Source organism: Mauremys mutica, chromosome 3, assembly GCF_020497125.1.
Source record: "Mauremys mutica isolate MM-2020 ecotype Southern chromosome 3, ASM2049712v1, whole genome shotgun sequence".
NCBI classification, from domain to species: Eukaryota; Metazoa; Chordata; order Testudines; family Geoemydidae; genus Mauremys; species Mauremys mutica.
In genome coordinates, this window is record NC_059074.1 from 96260793 (window position 1) to 96278593 (window position 17801).

Sequence of the window (17801 nt, forward strand, 5' to 3'; positions counted from 1 at the left end):
ATATGTCCCCTGCTCTGTTTTACCCACATTCTGCCATATATTTCATGTTATAGCAGTTATAGCAGCACATGTTCATTTTTAGAACACTTTCACAGCATATTTGACAAAACGCAAAGAAGGTACCAATGTGAGATTTCTCAGGATAGCTACAGCACTCAATCCAAGATTTAATAATCTGAAGTGCCTTCCATAATCTGAGAGAGAGGAGTTGTGGAGCATGCTGCTAGGAGTCTTAAAAGAGCAACACTCGGATGTGGAAACTGCAGAACCTGAACACACACACACACACAAAAATCGACCTTCTGCTGGTGGCATCTGATTCAGATGATGAAAATGAACATGCATTGGTCCTCACTGCTTTGGATCATTGTTGAGCAGAATCTGTCAGCATGGATGCATATCCTCTGGAATGGTGGTGGAAGCATGAAAGGACGTATGAATCTTTAGCGCATCTGCCACGTAAATATCTTGTGACACCAGCTACAACAATGCCATGGGAACACCTGTTCTCACTTTCAAGTGACATCGTAAACAAGCAGACAGCATTACTTCCCATAAATGTAAACAAACTTGTTTGTCTGAGCGATTGGCTGAACAAGAAGAAGGACTGAGTGGAATTGTAGGCGCTAACGTTTTACATTTGTTTTATTTTTGAATGCAGTTATTTTTTGTACATGAACTTAGAAATGTAGAATTAACTTTCATTATAAAAAGATTGCACTACAGTACTTGTATTAGGTGAATTGAAAAATACTATTTCTTTGGTTTTTTACAGTGCAAATATTTGTAATAAAAATAAATATAAATAGAATACAAAGTGTACAGTGCTCAATGTTGTAAATGAAATCAATATATTTGAAAATGTAGAAAGCATCCAAAATATTTAAGTAAATGGTATTCTATTACTGTTTAACAGTGCGATTAACCGTGATTAATTTTTTTAAATTGCTTGACAGCCCTAATTGGAATATAAATATTGTACTTACATTTCAGTGTACAGTGTATATAGAGCAGTATTAACAAGTCATTGTCTGTATGAAATTTTAGTTTGTACAGTAGAACCTCAGAGTTACGAACACCTCGTGAATGGAGGTTGTTCATATATCTGAAATGTTCTGTAACGCTCAACCAAATGTTACGGACTTCAGCCACGAGGGAGTTGGGGCTGCAGCTGCGGGGTGGGAGGAGGTCAGGGCTTGGGAGGGGAGGGGCCCTCAGGGCTTCTGCCCCATGGGAGCACCAGGGCTCAGGGCTTTAGATCTGGGAGGAGCGCTGGGGCTCAGGGCTTAAGCCAGGGGTCTCAAACTCAAATGACCCCGAGGGCCGCATGAGGACTAGTGCATTGGCCCGAGGGCCGCATCACTGACACGCCCCCTTGCTGCCCCTGGCCCCACCCCCAATCCACCCCTTCCATGAGGCCCCGCCCCTGCCCTGTCTCTTCTCCACCTCCTCCCCTAAGCGCGCGGCTCCCCGCTCCTCCCTCCTGGAAAGTGCTAAGCGCCACCAACAGCTGTTTGGCGGCTTGGCGGCGGGAAGCGCCTGGAGGTAGGCAGAAAAAAAAATGAAGAGTAATATAGTAGTATAGTATTAAAATATAATATGCTATTAAAAGTAAATTTATTAACTTTTTTATTAACTTCTTTAACTGTAATGTGAAACGTCAGTGCTAATTTGACAGTCATTTCATTTTTGGCCACTTAGCTGGCAGCGTTTTGCATCAACCAGAGCATCAATATTAGGTTTGATATCCTGAGACGAAACCAATCTCAGTGTTGCTTGCAAATGTTCATCAGTGAGCCTTGACCTTAACACAGATTTGTTAATCTTCATGGAAGAGAAAAACTGTTCACATATATATGTACTTCCAAACATTGCCATTATCCTTGCAGAAGCAGAGAATAACATGGGAAATCTTTCTTGTGAAAGAAACCTGTAGAATTCTGGAATTCCAACATCTGTATACTTCTGCTTCAAAATCGTGTCACACTGAAGCTCCACTAACTCCATCTGCATTTCCTCTGCAACAGTGATGAGCTGCCAATTTTTTAACAACGGGTTCCCTCCTCCCTCCAAAATTTTAACAACGGGTTCCCTCCTTCCCCCCCCTCCGTGGGGGGGGTCGTGCCCCATCCAACCCCTCATGTTCCTTAACACACACACTCCGAGACCCCTGACCCATCCCCCCCTTCCCTGTCCCCTGACTGCCCCTTGCCGCCCCACCCAACCCCTCCTCTCATTCTCAATGGCCCCCCAGAACCCCTACCCCATACAACTACCCCTTCTCTCTGTCCCTGAGTGCCCCCACCACCTCATCCAACCCTGCTCTTTCCTGACTGCTCCCCGGGACCCTTGCCCCCATTCAATCCCCCTGTTCCCTGCCCTCTGACTGCCCTGACCCCTATCCACCCCCCCACAACCCACCCCCTCCCTGCCCCCTTACCACACTGCCTGGGGACCGGGTCCACTCTGCCAGAACCACGACCGGCGCCGCTCGGCCCGACTGGCTGGGCCGGCGCCGGGGCCCAGCCGCTCGGCTCGACTCCCCGGGCTGGGCCGGCGCCGGGGCCCGGCCGCTCGGCCCGACTCCCCGGGCCGGGCCGGCGCCGGGGCCCGGCCGCTCGGCCCGACTCGGGCCGGGCCGGCGCCGGGGCCCGGCCGCTCGGCCCGACTCCCCGGGCCGGGCCGGCGCCGGGGCCCGGCTGCTCGGCGGCAGCTGCGGGGCCCGACTCCCCAGGCCGGCGCTGGGCTGGAGGGAGCCGCGGTCTGGGACCGGGAGCTGCTGAGCCAGCCGCACCTCCCCTCCCCCTCCGCGCCCCAGCTTACCTGCTGGCTGCCTCCATGCTGCTTGTTCAGGCTTCCCGCGAACATCTGATTCGCGGGAAGCAGGGGAGGGGGAGGAGAAGGGGGCGGAGCAGGAGAGGAGTGGGCGGGAACTTTTGTTAAATTTAGCAGCCCTTAACAAGCGGTTCTAAAATGGCTGCTAAATTTAACAACGGGTTCCCGCGAACCCATGCGAACCCGCTGCAGCTCACCCCTGCTCTGCAACATTGTCAATTTCAACAGCAAATGGTGTGGAAAAAAGTTGAAAATGTGGTTCAAGTGCCTTGAAATCTTTAAACCGCACATCAAACTGTTTGTGTAAGTTAGAAATGATCTCTGCATATTCTTTCAAGGATTTGGGTTCAACTTTTCCTAAGGAATTCAGAGTTGAGAAATGGACCAAATTGCCAGCAGTCAGCTGTTTCCCCCATAAAGTAAGCTTGACTTTGAATGACTTAATATTGTCATACATCTGTGTTATCACCTGTTTTCTACCCTGAAGTTTCAAGTTCAGTGCATTCAGGTGATCAGTTACATCTGTTAGAAAAGCAAGGTTGCAGATAAAAGTGGAATCAGCAAGCTGTGGAACCTCCTTGTTTTTCATTTTCATGAAGGAATCAATCTCCTCTTTAAGTGCAAAAAAACGCTTCAAAACATTTCCACGACTCAGCCATCTAACTTGAGTGTGATACAGAAGTTCCCCATATTCACTGTCCATACTTGCTAGAAAAGAAGTGAACTGTCTGTGATTCAGCCCTCGTGCACGTATAAAATTAACAGTTTTAACAACTACATCCATAACTTCTTTCATTTGTAGACTTTTACTACACAGGGCTTCTTGGTGCAAAATACAATGTATACTGGTGAAGCTAATTCCTGGTATATTGAGGCTGTTCAGTTTGGTCTTCAATAATCCAACCACACCAATGTTTTCAGAGCACATTGATGGCGCACCGTCCGTAGCCAAAGATACGAGTTTGTTCCATGGCAGCGCAGCTTTTTCAATGCACTCTTCCAATCCTTGAAATATGTCACGTCCCGTTGTGGTACCCTTCAGTGGCATTAAGTCTAGCAATTCTTCAGTTATATTCAAATTGCAGTCCACACCTCTAATGAACACTGCACACTGTGCGGTATCTGATACATCTGTACTCTCATCAAGAGCAATTGAAAATACTTCAAAGTCTTTTGCCATTTGAATCAATTGTTTTTGCACATTATCAGCTAAATCCGTTATCCTGCAGGCAACTGTATTTGCAGACAAGCTTATGCCTTCAAAAACTTTCTTCCTATCAGGACATAAAATTTCACTGGCCTTCATAAGACATTCTTTTATGAATAAGCCTTCTGTAAAAGGTCGCGATGATTTAGCTATCATTTCGCTTATCACAAAACTTGCTCTTACTGAATCTTCACTAGACTTGTTAATCCCTGAAAATAAATTTCTTTGCTTGGCAAATGCTGCTTTAAGTTGCTGAACTTTTTCCTCTCGGATTTTTCCGGTGGATGCATCATATTTTTCACGGTGCATCGTGTCATAGTGCCGACGCACGTTATACTCCTTGGGAACAGCAATCGTTTGCTGACAAATAAGGCATTGAATTTTATCTTTTACCTCTGTGAAAAAATATAAAATCTCCCATTTGTCTTGGAAAACTCTCTTTTCTTCCATGAGTGTTCTTTTTTTTGACGAAGTCATTTCCAAGCAGTTTTAATAAATATATACACTCAGTAATGCACCTCACTCAAAGGACAAAACACGCACTTAGATTTACTGCCTAAGGCTCTGGGAGGGAGTTTGGGTGGGGGAGGGGGTCTGGAGTACAGGCTCTGTGCTCGGTGCAGGCTCCAGGCTGCGGCAGGGGGTGGGGGTGCAGGCTTTGGGACGGAGTTTGGGGATAGGAGGGGGTGCAGGGGTGAGGGCTGTGGGGCTGAGGGTGAGGGGTTTGAGGCATTGGAGAGGCTCGGGGCATTGGAGAGTCTCAGGACTAGGGCAGAAGGGCAGGGGAAGGGCAGCCTGCCCTGGCCCTAGTGAAGGGGGGGCGCTAGGACCCTGCGGCAGCAGGTGATGCCGGAAGCCGGCATAGCGGAGGAGTGGAGTCAGCGTGAGCTCCTGGGCAGGCTCCCGGGCGGTGAGGGGGCAGCAAGTGGGGGCCGGAAGACACTGGGGGGAGGCGCGTGGGGGCGGCAGGTGGGGCCAGGGGAGAGACCCGGCCCCAAACATTGGGGAGCAGCGCGCGGGGAGCTTAGGCACAGAAAATAACTCGGGGAGGGGGGCGGGGGTGAGGGGAGTTTGGCGGCGACAGGAAGTAACTGGGGGAGCTCCCTGGGCCGCAGGGAAGAGCTCCGAGGGCCGCATGTTTGAGACCCCTGGCATAAGTCCTGCGGCTCCACTCCCAGTTTCAGCCTCTCTGGGGGCTGGGGCTTGGGGCTTCAGCCTCGTAGCTCCCATCCAAGCTGCTGCCCCACAAGGGGGCACCAGGGCTCGGGGCTTTAGCTACAGGAGGGGGGAGTGCTGGGGCTGAAACAGGTGCTTCCCCCTGTAGCTAAAGCCCTGAGCCCTGGCGCACCCCTCCCCCCATGGGGCAGAAGCTGGAACAGAGCCACCAGACTGCAGCCCTGAGCCCTCGTGCTCCTGTGGGGCAAAAGCCCTGACCCTGCCCCCCAACTCCCCCTTGGCTGCAGCCAAGGCTGAAGTCCTGAGGCAGTACAGTATTTGCTGGTGAGGTGTGGGGTTTTTTTGTTTTTTGGTCTCTGCTGCTGCCTGATTGATTACTTCCGGTTCCACGTGGTGTGCGGTTGACCGGTAAGTCTGTAACTGGTGGTTATATCTTTTGAGGTTCTACTGTACTGCCTTCGCTAGTGCTTTTAATGTAGCCTACTGTAAAACTAGGCAAATATCCTGATGAGTTGATGTACCCCCTAAAGACCCTTGCATAACGTCAGGGATACACATACCCCTAGTTGAGAACCACTGCCTTGAACAGCTTTAAACATATTGGACTAGATGCCACACTGCAATGCAGCCACTTTGAGTAACACTGGTACAAAGCTGGCCATGAGGAAAATTGCCCCAGTATAGGGGGATCTTCTAGTGGCAGATAGCTGTCCCAGCAGCTTCTACCTGTGGCTAAAGTAGGAGGAGAGGGCTTCTTGGAAATTCTTGGCAGCTTCTGCAAATTACAACAGCTTTTGTGGGGGGAAATTGATGCTGGAGGGGAATGGCTTTGCATAGCACTGTAAAGATAGCCTCAAGCTGCACCTATGAGTTGGCTGTAGAGCACTCAGCACAAAGATTAGGGCCATTATTCCAGGTCATCAGAGTGGGAATTGTAGGCTAATAGGTTTGTATAGAGAGGGTGGTTTCGAGATAACTGATAAATTTGAAGCCACAGACTCTGCAGTCAGTTCTCACTAAAGTTATAGCCCCATTGGAACAGGCAATGACCTTAGTGGAGTTCTGGGGGCATGGTATTTTCCTTCTAACTATAGGAAGAACATTGGAATCCAGATCTGACGAATGAGTCTTTATATGGATCAATGTTGGTTTTAAAGTTGTAGCACACTCAGATTTAAAAACTATCAGTAACCCATCCCTCTCCACACTTCCAAAGAATTATTGGACAGTTTTTCAACTGAAAATGTATTTAAAAAAATCATACCATGAGACCTTTGACCTTGGAATAAATTCTTAAAATTTGTTGAAATAAGCATCAATTTCCCAAAATGACTATTTTATAGACAAGAAAGAACTTACACTAGAAAGAATTTGGGACTAAATACTTGACTGAGCACATAGTTTCATTGAGAGCTTGCCTATACGATGCCGCTTTCAGAGCACGTGCTTTTCTTCCAGGTTTTGCTCAAATGTAACTTTCTTTCTGGTTCTTTGGTGTAGTGTTTTATTTCAGTTTATATAAATAAATGTTTATTTCTTGGTAAATGAGCAAGAAAGGGCTGCTTGCCTCTGCAAATTGTTAGTTTAGCAAAAATGGGAAGTAAAAAATGACAAAAAGTCCTTTGGCACCTTATAGACTCAGGGCTTGGCTACACTTACAAATTTGCAGCGTTGCAGCAGGGTGTGAAAACACACCCTCTCCAGCGCTGCAAATTATGGCGCTGCAAAGCGCCAGTGTGGTCAAAGCCCCAGCGCTGGGAGCGCGGCTCCCAGCGCTGTACGTTATTTCCCACAGGGAGGTGGAGTACGGACAGCGCTGGGAGAGCTCTCTCCCAGCGCTGGCGCTTTGACTACACTTAGCGCTTCAGCGGCAGCGCTACCGCGGCAGCGCTTTGAAGTGTAAGTGTAGCCAAAGCCTAACAGACGTATTGGAGCATAAGCTTTCGTGGGTGAACACCCACTTCGTCAGACTCATGCGTATTCACCCACAAAAGCTCATGCTTCAATACATCTTGTTAGTCTATAAGGTGCCACAGAACTTTTTGTCGCTTGTTACAGACCCAGACTAACACCGCTACCCCTCTGAACTTGAATAATGGGAAGTGAAACTTAAAGCTTTATTTAAACTAGTGTTGTGCATTAGCATCTGAGAAGAGTTCACTGCGCTTGACTAACTGCAGGAAGGAAAATGAAGAAGCTTCTGTGTCCTTCATATTTAAGAGAACATCCCAAGCCCGGTGGCCCAGATGCGCATTGTGCCTCTCAGGAGGAAGTGGCCTTTGCACTCCTTTGATGTTGGACTAAGTATGTACCAGGCTAGTTCCCCAACATAGCTTAGTTACTCCACCAGCTAATGGCCTCAAGGGGATAATACAGCAACAAGGGAGTGTCAGTGCATAAGGAAGACATGTCCATGCTTCCTGTGCTACCCATAGAATAAGAATATATGAGCTGCCATACTGGGTTAGATGGACTATTGGTCTAAAGCAGTATCTTGTCTTTTGACAGTGACTGTACCAGAGCTTCAGGAAGAGTGTACAGATCAGGGCAGTTTTGGAGTGATCCACCCCATCTTTCAGTTTATGGCAGTCAGAGTGTAGGGTTACCCCAAGCAAGAGGTTGCATCCCTGACCATCTTGGTTAATTTCATTGGTGGACCTATCCTCCATGAATTTATCCAGTTCCTTTTTTTTTTTTTTTTTTTTTTTTTAAACTCAGTTATACTTTTGGCCATCACAAAATCCCATGGCAATGAGTTCCACAGATTAATTGTGGTGTATGAAAAAGTACTTCCTCTTGTTTGTATTAAATCTTCTGCCTATTTAATTTCATCAGGTGACCCCTGATTTTGGTATTGTGGGACAGGGTCAACAACACTTCTTTATTCACTATGTAACATTGTCCCTGGGGTATCCCCTTACGTTGGGGTGGTCCTGCATATGATATACTAGCTTTCTGTGGCTGTTTCACAGTGTACAAGATCTGGGCCTGATACTAACTTAACTCCATTAGTCTAATTCACTCTTTTAGGTTTAAGGTTAATGAAAACCCAGAAGTTGACTCAAATTTATAATACTTGTGTCCCCTTGTCTCAGATTATCACTGTAGAAGAGGCAAAACGTCGAAAGAGCATTTGCAGTTACTATGAGGAAGATGATGATGACTCTTTACCTGTCCTAAAGCACCACAGCGCTCTCCTAGAGAATATGCACATAGAACAGGTATAATTAGTAATGGAGTTTTGGGTTGCTTCCTTCCCCACATTCTCTTTTTCTTCCCTGCTGACACTGGAACTATTACATTAGAAATTATATTGGCACACTATCGCAAATTTAAATTTCTAACCACAATGCTTCAGCTCTTTATTTTGAGTGCATTGTAAATACCCATCTCTGTAGTGTCTAGGTGTCAGGCACAGCTTCTTGCAGTGCTCTACTGGCTGTCGACTTGAGATGAAGAGAGAGAAATCCTATATAATTAAATGTCTACACCATTCTTTTCTTTGACTCTTAGCTTGCCCGCTGTCTGCCAGCAAGAGTGCAGGGATATCCATGGCGGCTTGCATATAGCACATTGGAGCATGGAACCAGCCTGAAAACTCTGTACAGGAAATCAGCGTCTCTTGACAGTCCAGTCCTCCTTGTCATCAAAGATATGGACAACCAGGTTAGGACCTGAGTATAGTGCACTTATTTTGGGGTCTCCTTGATTGGAGTGACCCCATTAAAGAAGACCTTATGATAGTTATGTTTAATCTATTTACAATCTTTATCATTTGGAGTGCAATCTTCACATGGGTATTCCATATAATTTTAAGAGTTGCATACTCTTGTTAGCAAAGCAGCAGTTTTCAGCCAAATTCGATTATATGGAATAGTATGAGTCAAAATAAGACAAGATGTATGTTATACTATGCTTAGTACTGTTAAATTAGCATATTTATCCTTAAATTCAAACCCAGGAAAATATTAGTACTAAAAGAGGTAAGATCTCTACAGCAATTCAAAATTTCTATGGAGCATGCTTTGCAATTGTAATAGTGTTCTCGAAGCATCCATCCCAGTCACTAGCAGAATTCAGTTATCAATCTGCTATAAAATAGCAGAGAGCATCCTTGGGACTGGTGTGAAGTTCTCCAGTAGCTTCTAGAATCCCCATATCTGGAGCCATGTGGCTTTTAAAACTAAAAAGGGGTGTGGACAACCCAGACACCAGATCAGCATTCCCTCTCTTCCTTCCCCCCCCTCCCCCCGAATTTTACTAATTAGCCTTTATTACCTAAAACATCAGTGCAGTTATTTGTCAGAAACTATATTTGAAAGGCCTTTCTCCTTTTGAATTTTGCTAATCGTCTTCAAGTATAACACAACCATTTTTGTTTTGACAGATATTTGGAGCATATGCAACACATCCTTTCAGATGTAGTGACCACTATTACGGCACAGGCGAAACTTTCCTCTACACGTTTAGTCCAAACTTCAAGGTAACTTGTTGGGGGAGGGGACCCAAGGCTAGGGGGAGCTCCACTTGTGAAACATGCTTGACAAAACATTACTGATACAGCATGTTTATCATGAGAACCTTCTGCAGTGTTGAGGCAGCCATGTTGGTTCCAGGATATTAGAGAGACAAGGTAGGAGGAGTAATATCTTTTATTGGACCAACTTCTCTTAGTCAGAGAGAGAAGAAAAAAATTGACTCCTCAGAAAGCATCAGTTTGAAGGTGTGTGACAAACTTCTTGTGAATGCAGCTAATCACTAAACTCTTCATTCAGTGCTACCAAACTGCAATACTTTCAGCAAAAGTGGCTGGAGGAGCTAGACCAGTCTCTTCCATGAGAGTAAGAAGAGGGCTCTAGGTTGATTGTGTGGGAAGAGGTAATGAATAAACCATGGAACACTCATAAAACCAGAGAGGTGGCAACTACAGAAGCAGTTTATGATTTCACATAGTGTTTAGGCCATAGTGACATTAAACTAAAGAATGAGGCAACTGTGAGACACCCTTAAAATGTAAATAGATTATTTTTAAATACTGAAGATATTAAAGAAGTCTATGAAACGGAAAGGTGTATTGATTGGACACATGTCAAATTTAAAGCAATTTGGTGCCTTTTTTAGATATGAACCATGCTGCTTTATTTTTTTTTCCCTCCTTGACTCACACATTAAATTACCCAGAATAATTACCCAGCCTACTTTTTTTAGTTTATTATATTCCCAATAATCAAATTTGGGTCTTGCATTTCTAGGTGTTTAAGTGGTCTGGAGAAAACACTTACTTTATCAATGGAGATATCAGCTCTCTAGAACTTGGAGGTGGAGGGTAAGTATGTGGTTTTTGGTTTTGAAATCCTATAATTGACTACACTTTGGGAGAGAAGGGATATTGTTACATGTAAGTGTGAAAGTTAAGTTAATCCAGTAGATTAATTTATCCTTCTTTGAATAGTTTCCCTATGGGTGCTCCACGTCAGGCGCACATGCGCCTCCCGAGTCCATAATCAGAGATTTCTAGTCAGCGGTGTCTGTTTGGCCTGTGCATGCACCCTATGCCTCCAGGTGGCAGACACTAAGGCTACAGAAGGATGCACACGCAAACCACCCTCAGTTCCTTCTCTACTGCCTCAGCCTTATGGAACACCTAGCATGTCCACCTAGAGCGTAATTGGCCTTCTCTTTGTTTTGCACAGATAGTTGTACTTAGTGTTTACCATAGTTAGTTTTGGTGAGATGATTGCGGATGGTTTTTCCCCCTTTCCCTTGGGGGAGACTTGTCTTCTTTTGGTGGGGCATGCCTGGTTCACCAGGCTTCCGATGCTGCCTCTCTTGCTTGGAGGCTATACCAGTAAGCACTGGGCACTCCCAAGTGTGTCTGTTGCCTGGGGGAGTTCCACATGTCCCAGAAATGTTCCTTCTGTTTGGCCCTTAAGACCACAGCTAGGAAGAGCAGGGACTGTAGCAGGGGCATCAACTTTGGGGCCACCTCCAATAGATCACAGGGTGCACCAAGACCTCCTCAGGTGAATCGCCCACAACATGGGGTTGCAAGTGGAGGAGGTTGTCAAGACCGAGGACCCCATGGTGTACATTCTTGCTCCTGAAGGTCCATCACGGGTGGCTGTTCCCTAATCAAGATGGTGCAGAACAATATAAAAACTCTGTGGTAGACCTCGGCCTCAATCCCGCCGACTGCTAGAGGTGTCGAGCGTAAATATTTCATCCCTTCCAAGGGATATGAGTATTTATTCTCACATGCACAGCCATGCTCGCTTGTTGTGTCAGCAGTCAATGAGAAGGAGCGTGAACGGAAGCAAGGGCCAGCCCTCAAATCCAAGAGGGCGAAAAGGATGGACTTCTTCGGCAGAAAAGTCAATGCCACGGGCAGTCTACAACTGAGGATAGCCACTCAGCAGGTACAACTTCAGTTCATGGACCACCATGTTGAAGTTCAAAGACATGATCCCGATGGACTCCAGAATGGAATTCTCTGCTATTGTCCAGGAAGGGAAGGCGGTTACACGGACCTCTCTGCAGGCGTCCCCGGACTCGACAGATTCAGCTGCCTGTACCCTCTCCTCAGGAATATCATGGCTCCAGGCATCTGGGCTACCCCCGGAAGTGCAGCAAACCCTGCAGCACCTTCCCTTCAAGGGCGCAGGGCTTTTTTTGGAGCAGACTGACTTCAAGCTGCACAGTTTGAAAGATTCCAGGGCGATCATGAAGTCATTGGGGATGCACACCCCTGCAACCCAACGCAAGCACTTTAAGCCCCAACCACTGCAACAGCAATGCCCATATCCTCCTTGGCCGAGGCAGGATTTTATAGGCGAAAGAGCAGAAATCACAGGCGCAAGCCTTGATACCCCCGCTTCAGGGCAGGGTCAGGGCCCAACCAAGTCATTGTCGGGCTCCAAACAAGGATTCTGAAGGGACGCCCGAGGACGGCGTACCCACCAATATCCCAGATCCTTCTCCGTACTTCCTGAATTGTCTGTCCCACTTTTTTTTTTCTTTTAATATGGAGATATACCTATCATAGAACAGGAAGGGACCTTGAAAGGTCATCAAGTCCAGTCCCCTGCATTCACTAGCAGGACCAATTACTGATTTTGCCCCAGATCCCTAAGTGGCCCCCGCAAGGATTGAACTCACAACCCTAGGTTTAGCAGGCCAATGCTCAAACCACTAAGCTATGCCCCACGGCAGTGCAGGCAGGTTGGTTCAGGCAGACCAGATGAAGAGACTTCCCGTCTTCTCACAACACATTTCTTCCTGGATCACAGACTGCATCCATACCTGCTACAACCTTGCCGGGATCCCAGCCCCAGCTAATACGGACCACTCGACACAAGCTCAAGCCTCATCTGCCGCTTTCCTGGCCCAGGTGCCCATCCAGGAGATCTGCAGAGCAGCAACCTGGTCTTTGGTGCACACGTTTACCACCCACTATGCCATCACCCAGCATGCTAGAGAGGACACCACCTTCGGCAGGGCGGTTCTCCAATCAGTGATTCCTTAACTCCGACCCCACCTCCCGGGGAGAGCTTGGGAGTCACCTGATTGGAATTGACGTGAACAAGCACTTGAAGAAGAAAAAACGGTTACTCACCTTCTTGTAACTGTTGTTCTTCGAGATGTGTTGTTCACATCCATTTCAATATCCACCCTCCTTCCCGTCTGTTGGAGTATCCGGCAAGAAGGAACTCAAGAGGGGGGGGGGGTTGGGTTGGCAGGGTCATATATTGAGTGCCATGAAGGTGCCACTCCAGGGGTCTCCCTAGCTGACCCAATGGGAGTTGCTAAGGTAAAAGTTTCTGACAACCCCGTGCACTCAGTGTGCGCACACCTGATTGGAATAGATGTGAACAACACATCTCGAAGAACAACAGTTACAAGAAGGTAACTCTTTTTTGCCCAAGCTGTGGGGTTTTTGTTTTGTTTCCAGCTAATAAGGATGTGGGCTTAGCTGCTGTAGATGAAGTTCAAACTTTAACCATTTTTTTTCTTTTTTTTTAGTGGTCGGTTTGGTTTATGGCTAGATGCTGATTTGTATCATGGGCGAAGCAACTCCTGCAGCACCTTCAATAATGACATCTTATCCAAGAAAGAAGATTTCATAATACAAGATGTGGAAGTATGGACATTTGAGTGAAATACGGCTTGCCTTATGGACTGGGTTCGTTGAGGATGCTGAAAGCCAAATCCCCAGCACAGGCTGCCTCACAACGCAACACGTTCTTTCTGATATCATAGCAGAACACGACTACACGAAAACATTGAGACCCAATTTTAAGAGGCAGAAATGGAGAAAACAATAAGAGGACTAGTGTGTGTTAGTGTTTTTACTCTCTTCCCACCAACAGTCCTTGAATAAGGAAACAAGATGCTTATGAAGACATTCATGGTGTATGAATTTGTTTAAAATGGTTTTTTTATTTTCTGTAACTGTGGAAAAAATATATATAGTACATTCCATGTGTATTTATATTACATATAAGTGCTAACCAAAAAGAAACTCTACAACATACTTTCTGTTTGCCATGAAAACAATAATAATCATCTGAAATAATAGATGAACATAGCACTTAAAGGGAACGTTTTTTTTTTAAATCTTTTTATTTATTGTTCATTGTATAGTACATTTGTTTAAAATGTATTAGGTATGGTTTTTTTTTTTTAATGTTTAAAACCTCAGAATTTGACAGAAAAATACTGTTGAGGTAGTTTTCATATGTGTTGGCAACAAATCCATTTGATTTCTAAAGTTAGTTTTATAATTTTTTTAATTTTGTAAATGAAACTTTGTTTCTCTTTTGTTGTTGTTGCCCTAATTTAGGGTTTTTGTTTTTTGGCAGAAACACTGAGTGCATAATTCTGGATTTCTTTCAGATGGTGGGAGAGAGGTGGGTGCTGTCAGCATTCATTATTGACTCTGCTGCCATCTTCCTATTAATTGAGTGTTCTACTGGCAATATATGAGACAGCAGGGCACATTCTTAGTGTAACTTGTCATAGCTTCATTGACTTCAGTAGAGCTATGACAGTTTATACCAGCTCAGGATCTGCCCCAGCATGTTTATACTCATGACTAAGAAAATGTTTGAAAAGAAACACAGGTTGTTTTTCTCAGCCACTTGTTTGGTGGCACAGAAAACTAGCTCTGTTTCATGAGTCTTACCCTACACTTTTTTTTTTTTTTTTTTGGTAAAGAAAATCTTGTTTTTTAATAGGGGGGAAAATATAATGTGAAAAGTGGGAAGGAATGTTCTTTCCCAATTAGGCCATATTATGTTGATATAATAACTGTTTTTCTTGGTAACTGATATTTGGTTTCCTTCCTGAAAAAGGCTTGAACCAACAGGATAACTTATGCTTTTACAAGTAACTAATTATTTCTTTTTTGGTTTAATGAAGTGGCATTTAAATACAGACCAGAATTTTTTCTCTTGAGGGACATTTTCATTTGCGAAAGGCAGAGCTGAACTCTAATCCAGGTAGTGCTGTGAAAACATCGATAGATACAAAAGGTAACTGAAGGAAATAAGAAAATACTTTTTTCTTTATGGTATGTGACCAATTCTGCCTTGTCAAAAAACATAGCTTTTGTGGGTGTTTTTGTTTAAAAAAAATTATTTAAATGATAATTTCTGCTGGTTGGAAAGGAATCTGTCCTGTCTCTAGAGTTCAAAGCAAAATGTAACCACATCATACTGAATCCAATTAATCTTAAAAGAAGTCAGGTTTTAGAACTGGTGTTGCACTTCCATGCTCAAAAAAGCACTGTAAACACTTGGAATATTCCACTGAAGTAGTACAACTCCAGTTAGTTACTACTCTTCACCCTCTTCTCCCATCCCCCAGAAATAAAAGGGAACAACTTGGCATCTAAGTGTGTGGGTTTTTTTGGTTTTTTCCCCAAAAGCATCAATCAGTCTTAAGTCCACACAGAGGTTCCATGCAGTTAAAAACTGATGCTGTAAAAATAAGAAGTCTGTAACACAGTGCACATACGCTAATAACACTGTTTTCTTCCACTTGGCCTATCCATAAAAAAAAAGTTCTGATGGATTTAGCTGTAAGATATTTCAGAAACTGCTAATAGCATAGTGCTTTGAGAGATTCTAGGAATGTCTAATAATGTCTGCCATTTTGGCCAGTTGCATACCACTTACTAGTAACAAGCAAAAAAATTGTCATTTTACATACCTATCTCTCTTACTTAACTACAGTTTATTCCATTAATCTGTATTTGTCAGAGCATATCTAAACGCTGTGTTCTATATTCAGCAGTGTTGTTCATTCAAACTTCTGTGACCCTTTACACTTTAAACTATGAATCTTGAATATATGTAATGCAGTGCTATCACAATATTTTCAATAAAGGAGTTTATGCATTCAGATGCTTATTTTGGATGTTTTCCCTTTTACATTTATTTACAAACCTTGAATACTCCTAAAAATGAGGGAATAATACAAGCCCTTCCTTAAGGCACAAATGCTTCAGATAAGAATAGTAGCTGAATCCTCCTTGAGAAGAGAATTTCAAAAGTACAGATCGTAGCAGAGGCAGAATACAGGAGCAGATGGTGGAAGCTGATCTATTTTGGTATGCTATTTTCTAACTTGGGTTGGTTCAATGTACCTATGAAGGGACTTCAAGAAGAAAAGCTGTGCAAAAAAAGAAAAAAACACTTTTTCCTTTTACTAGGAAAAAAAATAATTAAAATAATATAACAGTTAATTTAAGGGTCTGATCAGCCTTATTCTGCATTGCTTACTCATACTTTTGTATGTGCCACATGCCATGTTCCAAGTACTTCATGTTTTTGAAAACGGCCATGATATTCCTGAGTCCCAACAGATCTCAAGATATGAAATGGTAGCACACATACAACTTACCATCTGACTTTGCAAAATATAGTACTTTTATTTCCAGACAAAAAATAACTAAAAAAAAGCTAAAATTGGTATTAGTAACATGAAAGTAATCCGCAAAGGAACTTGTGCTTTTTTTGCTACTTTATAGTGTATGAAGAAGGCCTGAAATTAAAACCAGAAAAACTCTTTTGCGGTGTCTGTTTTATTTTTGTTTGGTTTTGGGTTCTTTTTGGCATTTTTTTCTTTAATTTCAGAAAGATCAGGCATGTCAAGTTTTTGGACTGACTGGAGAAACTCAGAGGTCTCAGAACGAGAATATCCTCTTTTAATAAATTTACATCTTTGTATAAACGTAATGGTTACCAGAATTTGCAGGAGAACTGTAACTAGAAGTAAAATAGTCAAGTGTTTTATTGTCACTAGGATTTTGAAACTGTTATTGATGGAAAGTTGTTTCAGAATCATGTGCTTTAATCACTACAGGAATACAGTTCAAGGTTATTTTGGTTTCCTTACAAGTGTGTGATGGATGATTAAGATTTTAATTTCCATGCATTTTTGTTGGCTGGCTGCTATACAGTGTGTTTGCTACCTCTTAACTGTGAATTTTCTAAGTTTAATATTTGAGTCGGTAGTTGTACTTGTGCAAACTTAGCTGTTGCACACCACAGTTTTTTGTGTTGGAATCATTGAAATTAGCTCCCACTTTCTGTTCTCAAACTAGGATCTTGCAAGAAAATGTCTTAGAATAATCTTCAGAGGTGAACTTTTTCAAAGTGTCTCAATTTAAAACAACTTTCTTGTTTGATTTTGGTGGGAAGATTCTCTGTAGAGATTGGCTTGTATTTTCCAAGCTGTTCTATCTTGTGCCAGCATCCATCAGCTCCAAGAGCAGAAAGCCACAAAGGTGGTTTTGTAGGAAATTTTTCTGTTTTTATTGTTTTTTCCCTACTTAACCATCTTGGATTCAAGGGATGGCGGTTGTCCCTCCATTTTTGGTGCCCTTGTTGCCAGGTTTGGTGCTTTTTTCTCCGCAAGGCGGGAAAAGGCAAAGTCACATGATCCTAATCTGCCTTGTAATAGAGTATTTAAGCTTGGTTCACCCTCCTGCGGCTGCTGCCAATCAGAGTGGCAGACCAGTGCCCATTGTTCCATTTGCAATTGCATTGCTCCCACTCACCTGGCATACCATCACTTATCGGGTTAGTGTCCACATACATCCACCCAGGATGACACAAGTGTAGAAGATCAGCTTACCTGAAGATTGTCTTACCTGTGTTCCATCTGAAGATCCATCTCGGTATATCCTGGTGCCCTCGTTGATCCCTACCTCTTTCGTATCCCATGTTCCTGCGAATATGATGATATGTTAAATCTTTTGTTATATCTTTTACCCACCATGTGTATACCTTTTGCAGTTCCTGGGCTTAAGGCCCTCTGGTTTAACGACAGAGTGGTTTGTTTGTATGTTATTAGTATTGGTGTCCTTGTTTTAAATAAACTGTGTTTGCACCTTAATTGTGCATCAGTTTTTCTATAAAGCACCAATGATAGATGTCACAGGTTTGTACCCCCTCCCACTTCTATGTCATCTAGTCTAGTCCAAGTAAAAGTCTTTAACAAATTTGGTGAGTGTGGCAGGACCTCCTTTGCTTGATTTTTTTAGTATTTTGCTTTAAGGTTGTTGTTTGCTCGGTTCGTT

General features: G+C 43.9%; 1 protein-coding gene across 6 annotated transcripts in view; it reads left to right on the top strand.

The window, feature by feature from the left end:
- Positions 1-15619, top strand: part of NCOA7 (nuclear receptor coactivator 7) — a 156471-nt gene extending 140852 nt beyond the window's left edge. For all 6 annotated transcript variants that reach the window (XM_045010751.1, XM_045010754.1, XM_045010750.1 and 3 more), the window contains 5 exons: positions 8314-8439; positions 8732-8884; positions 9606-9701; positions 10471-10544; positions 13238-15619. In XM_045010751.1, coding sequence (XP_044866686.1) covers positions 8314-8439; positions 8732-8884; positions 9606-9701; positions 10471-10544; positions 13238-13373 — 585 coding nt within the window. In that variant the 3' untranslated portion in view covers positions 13374-15619. The remainder of the gene's footprint in view (positions 1-8313; positions 8440-8731; positions 8885-9605; positions 9702-10470; positions 10545-13237) is intronic.
- Positions 15620-17801: the final 2182 nt, after the last annotated feature.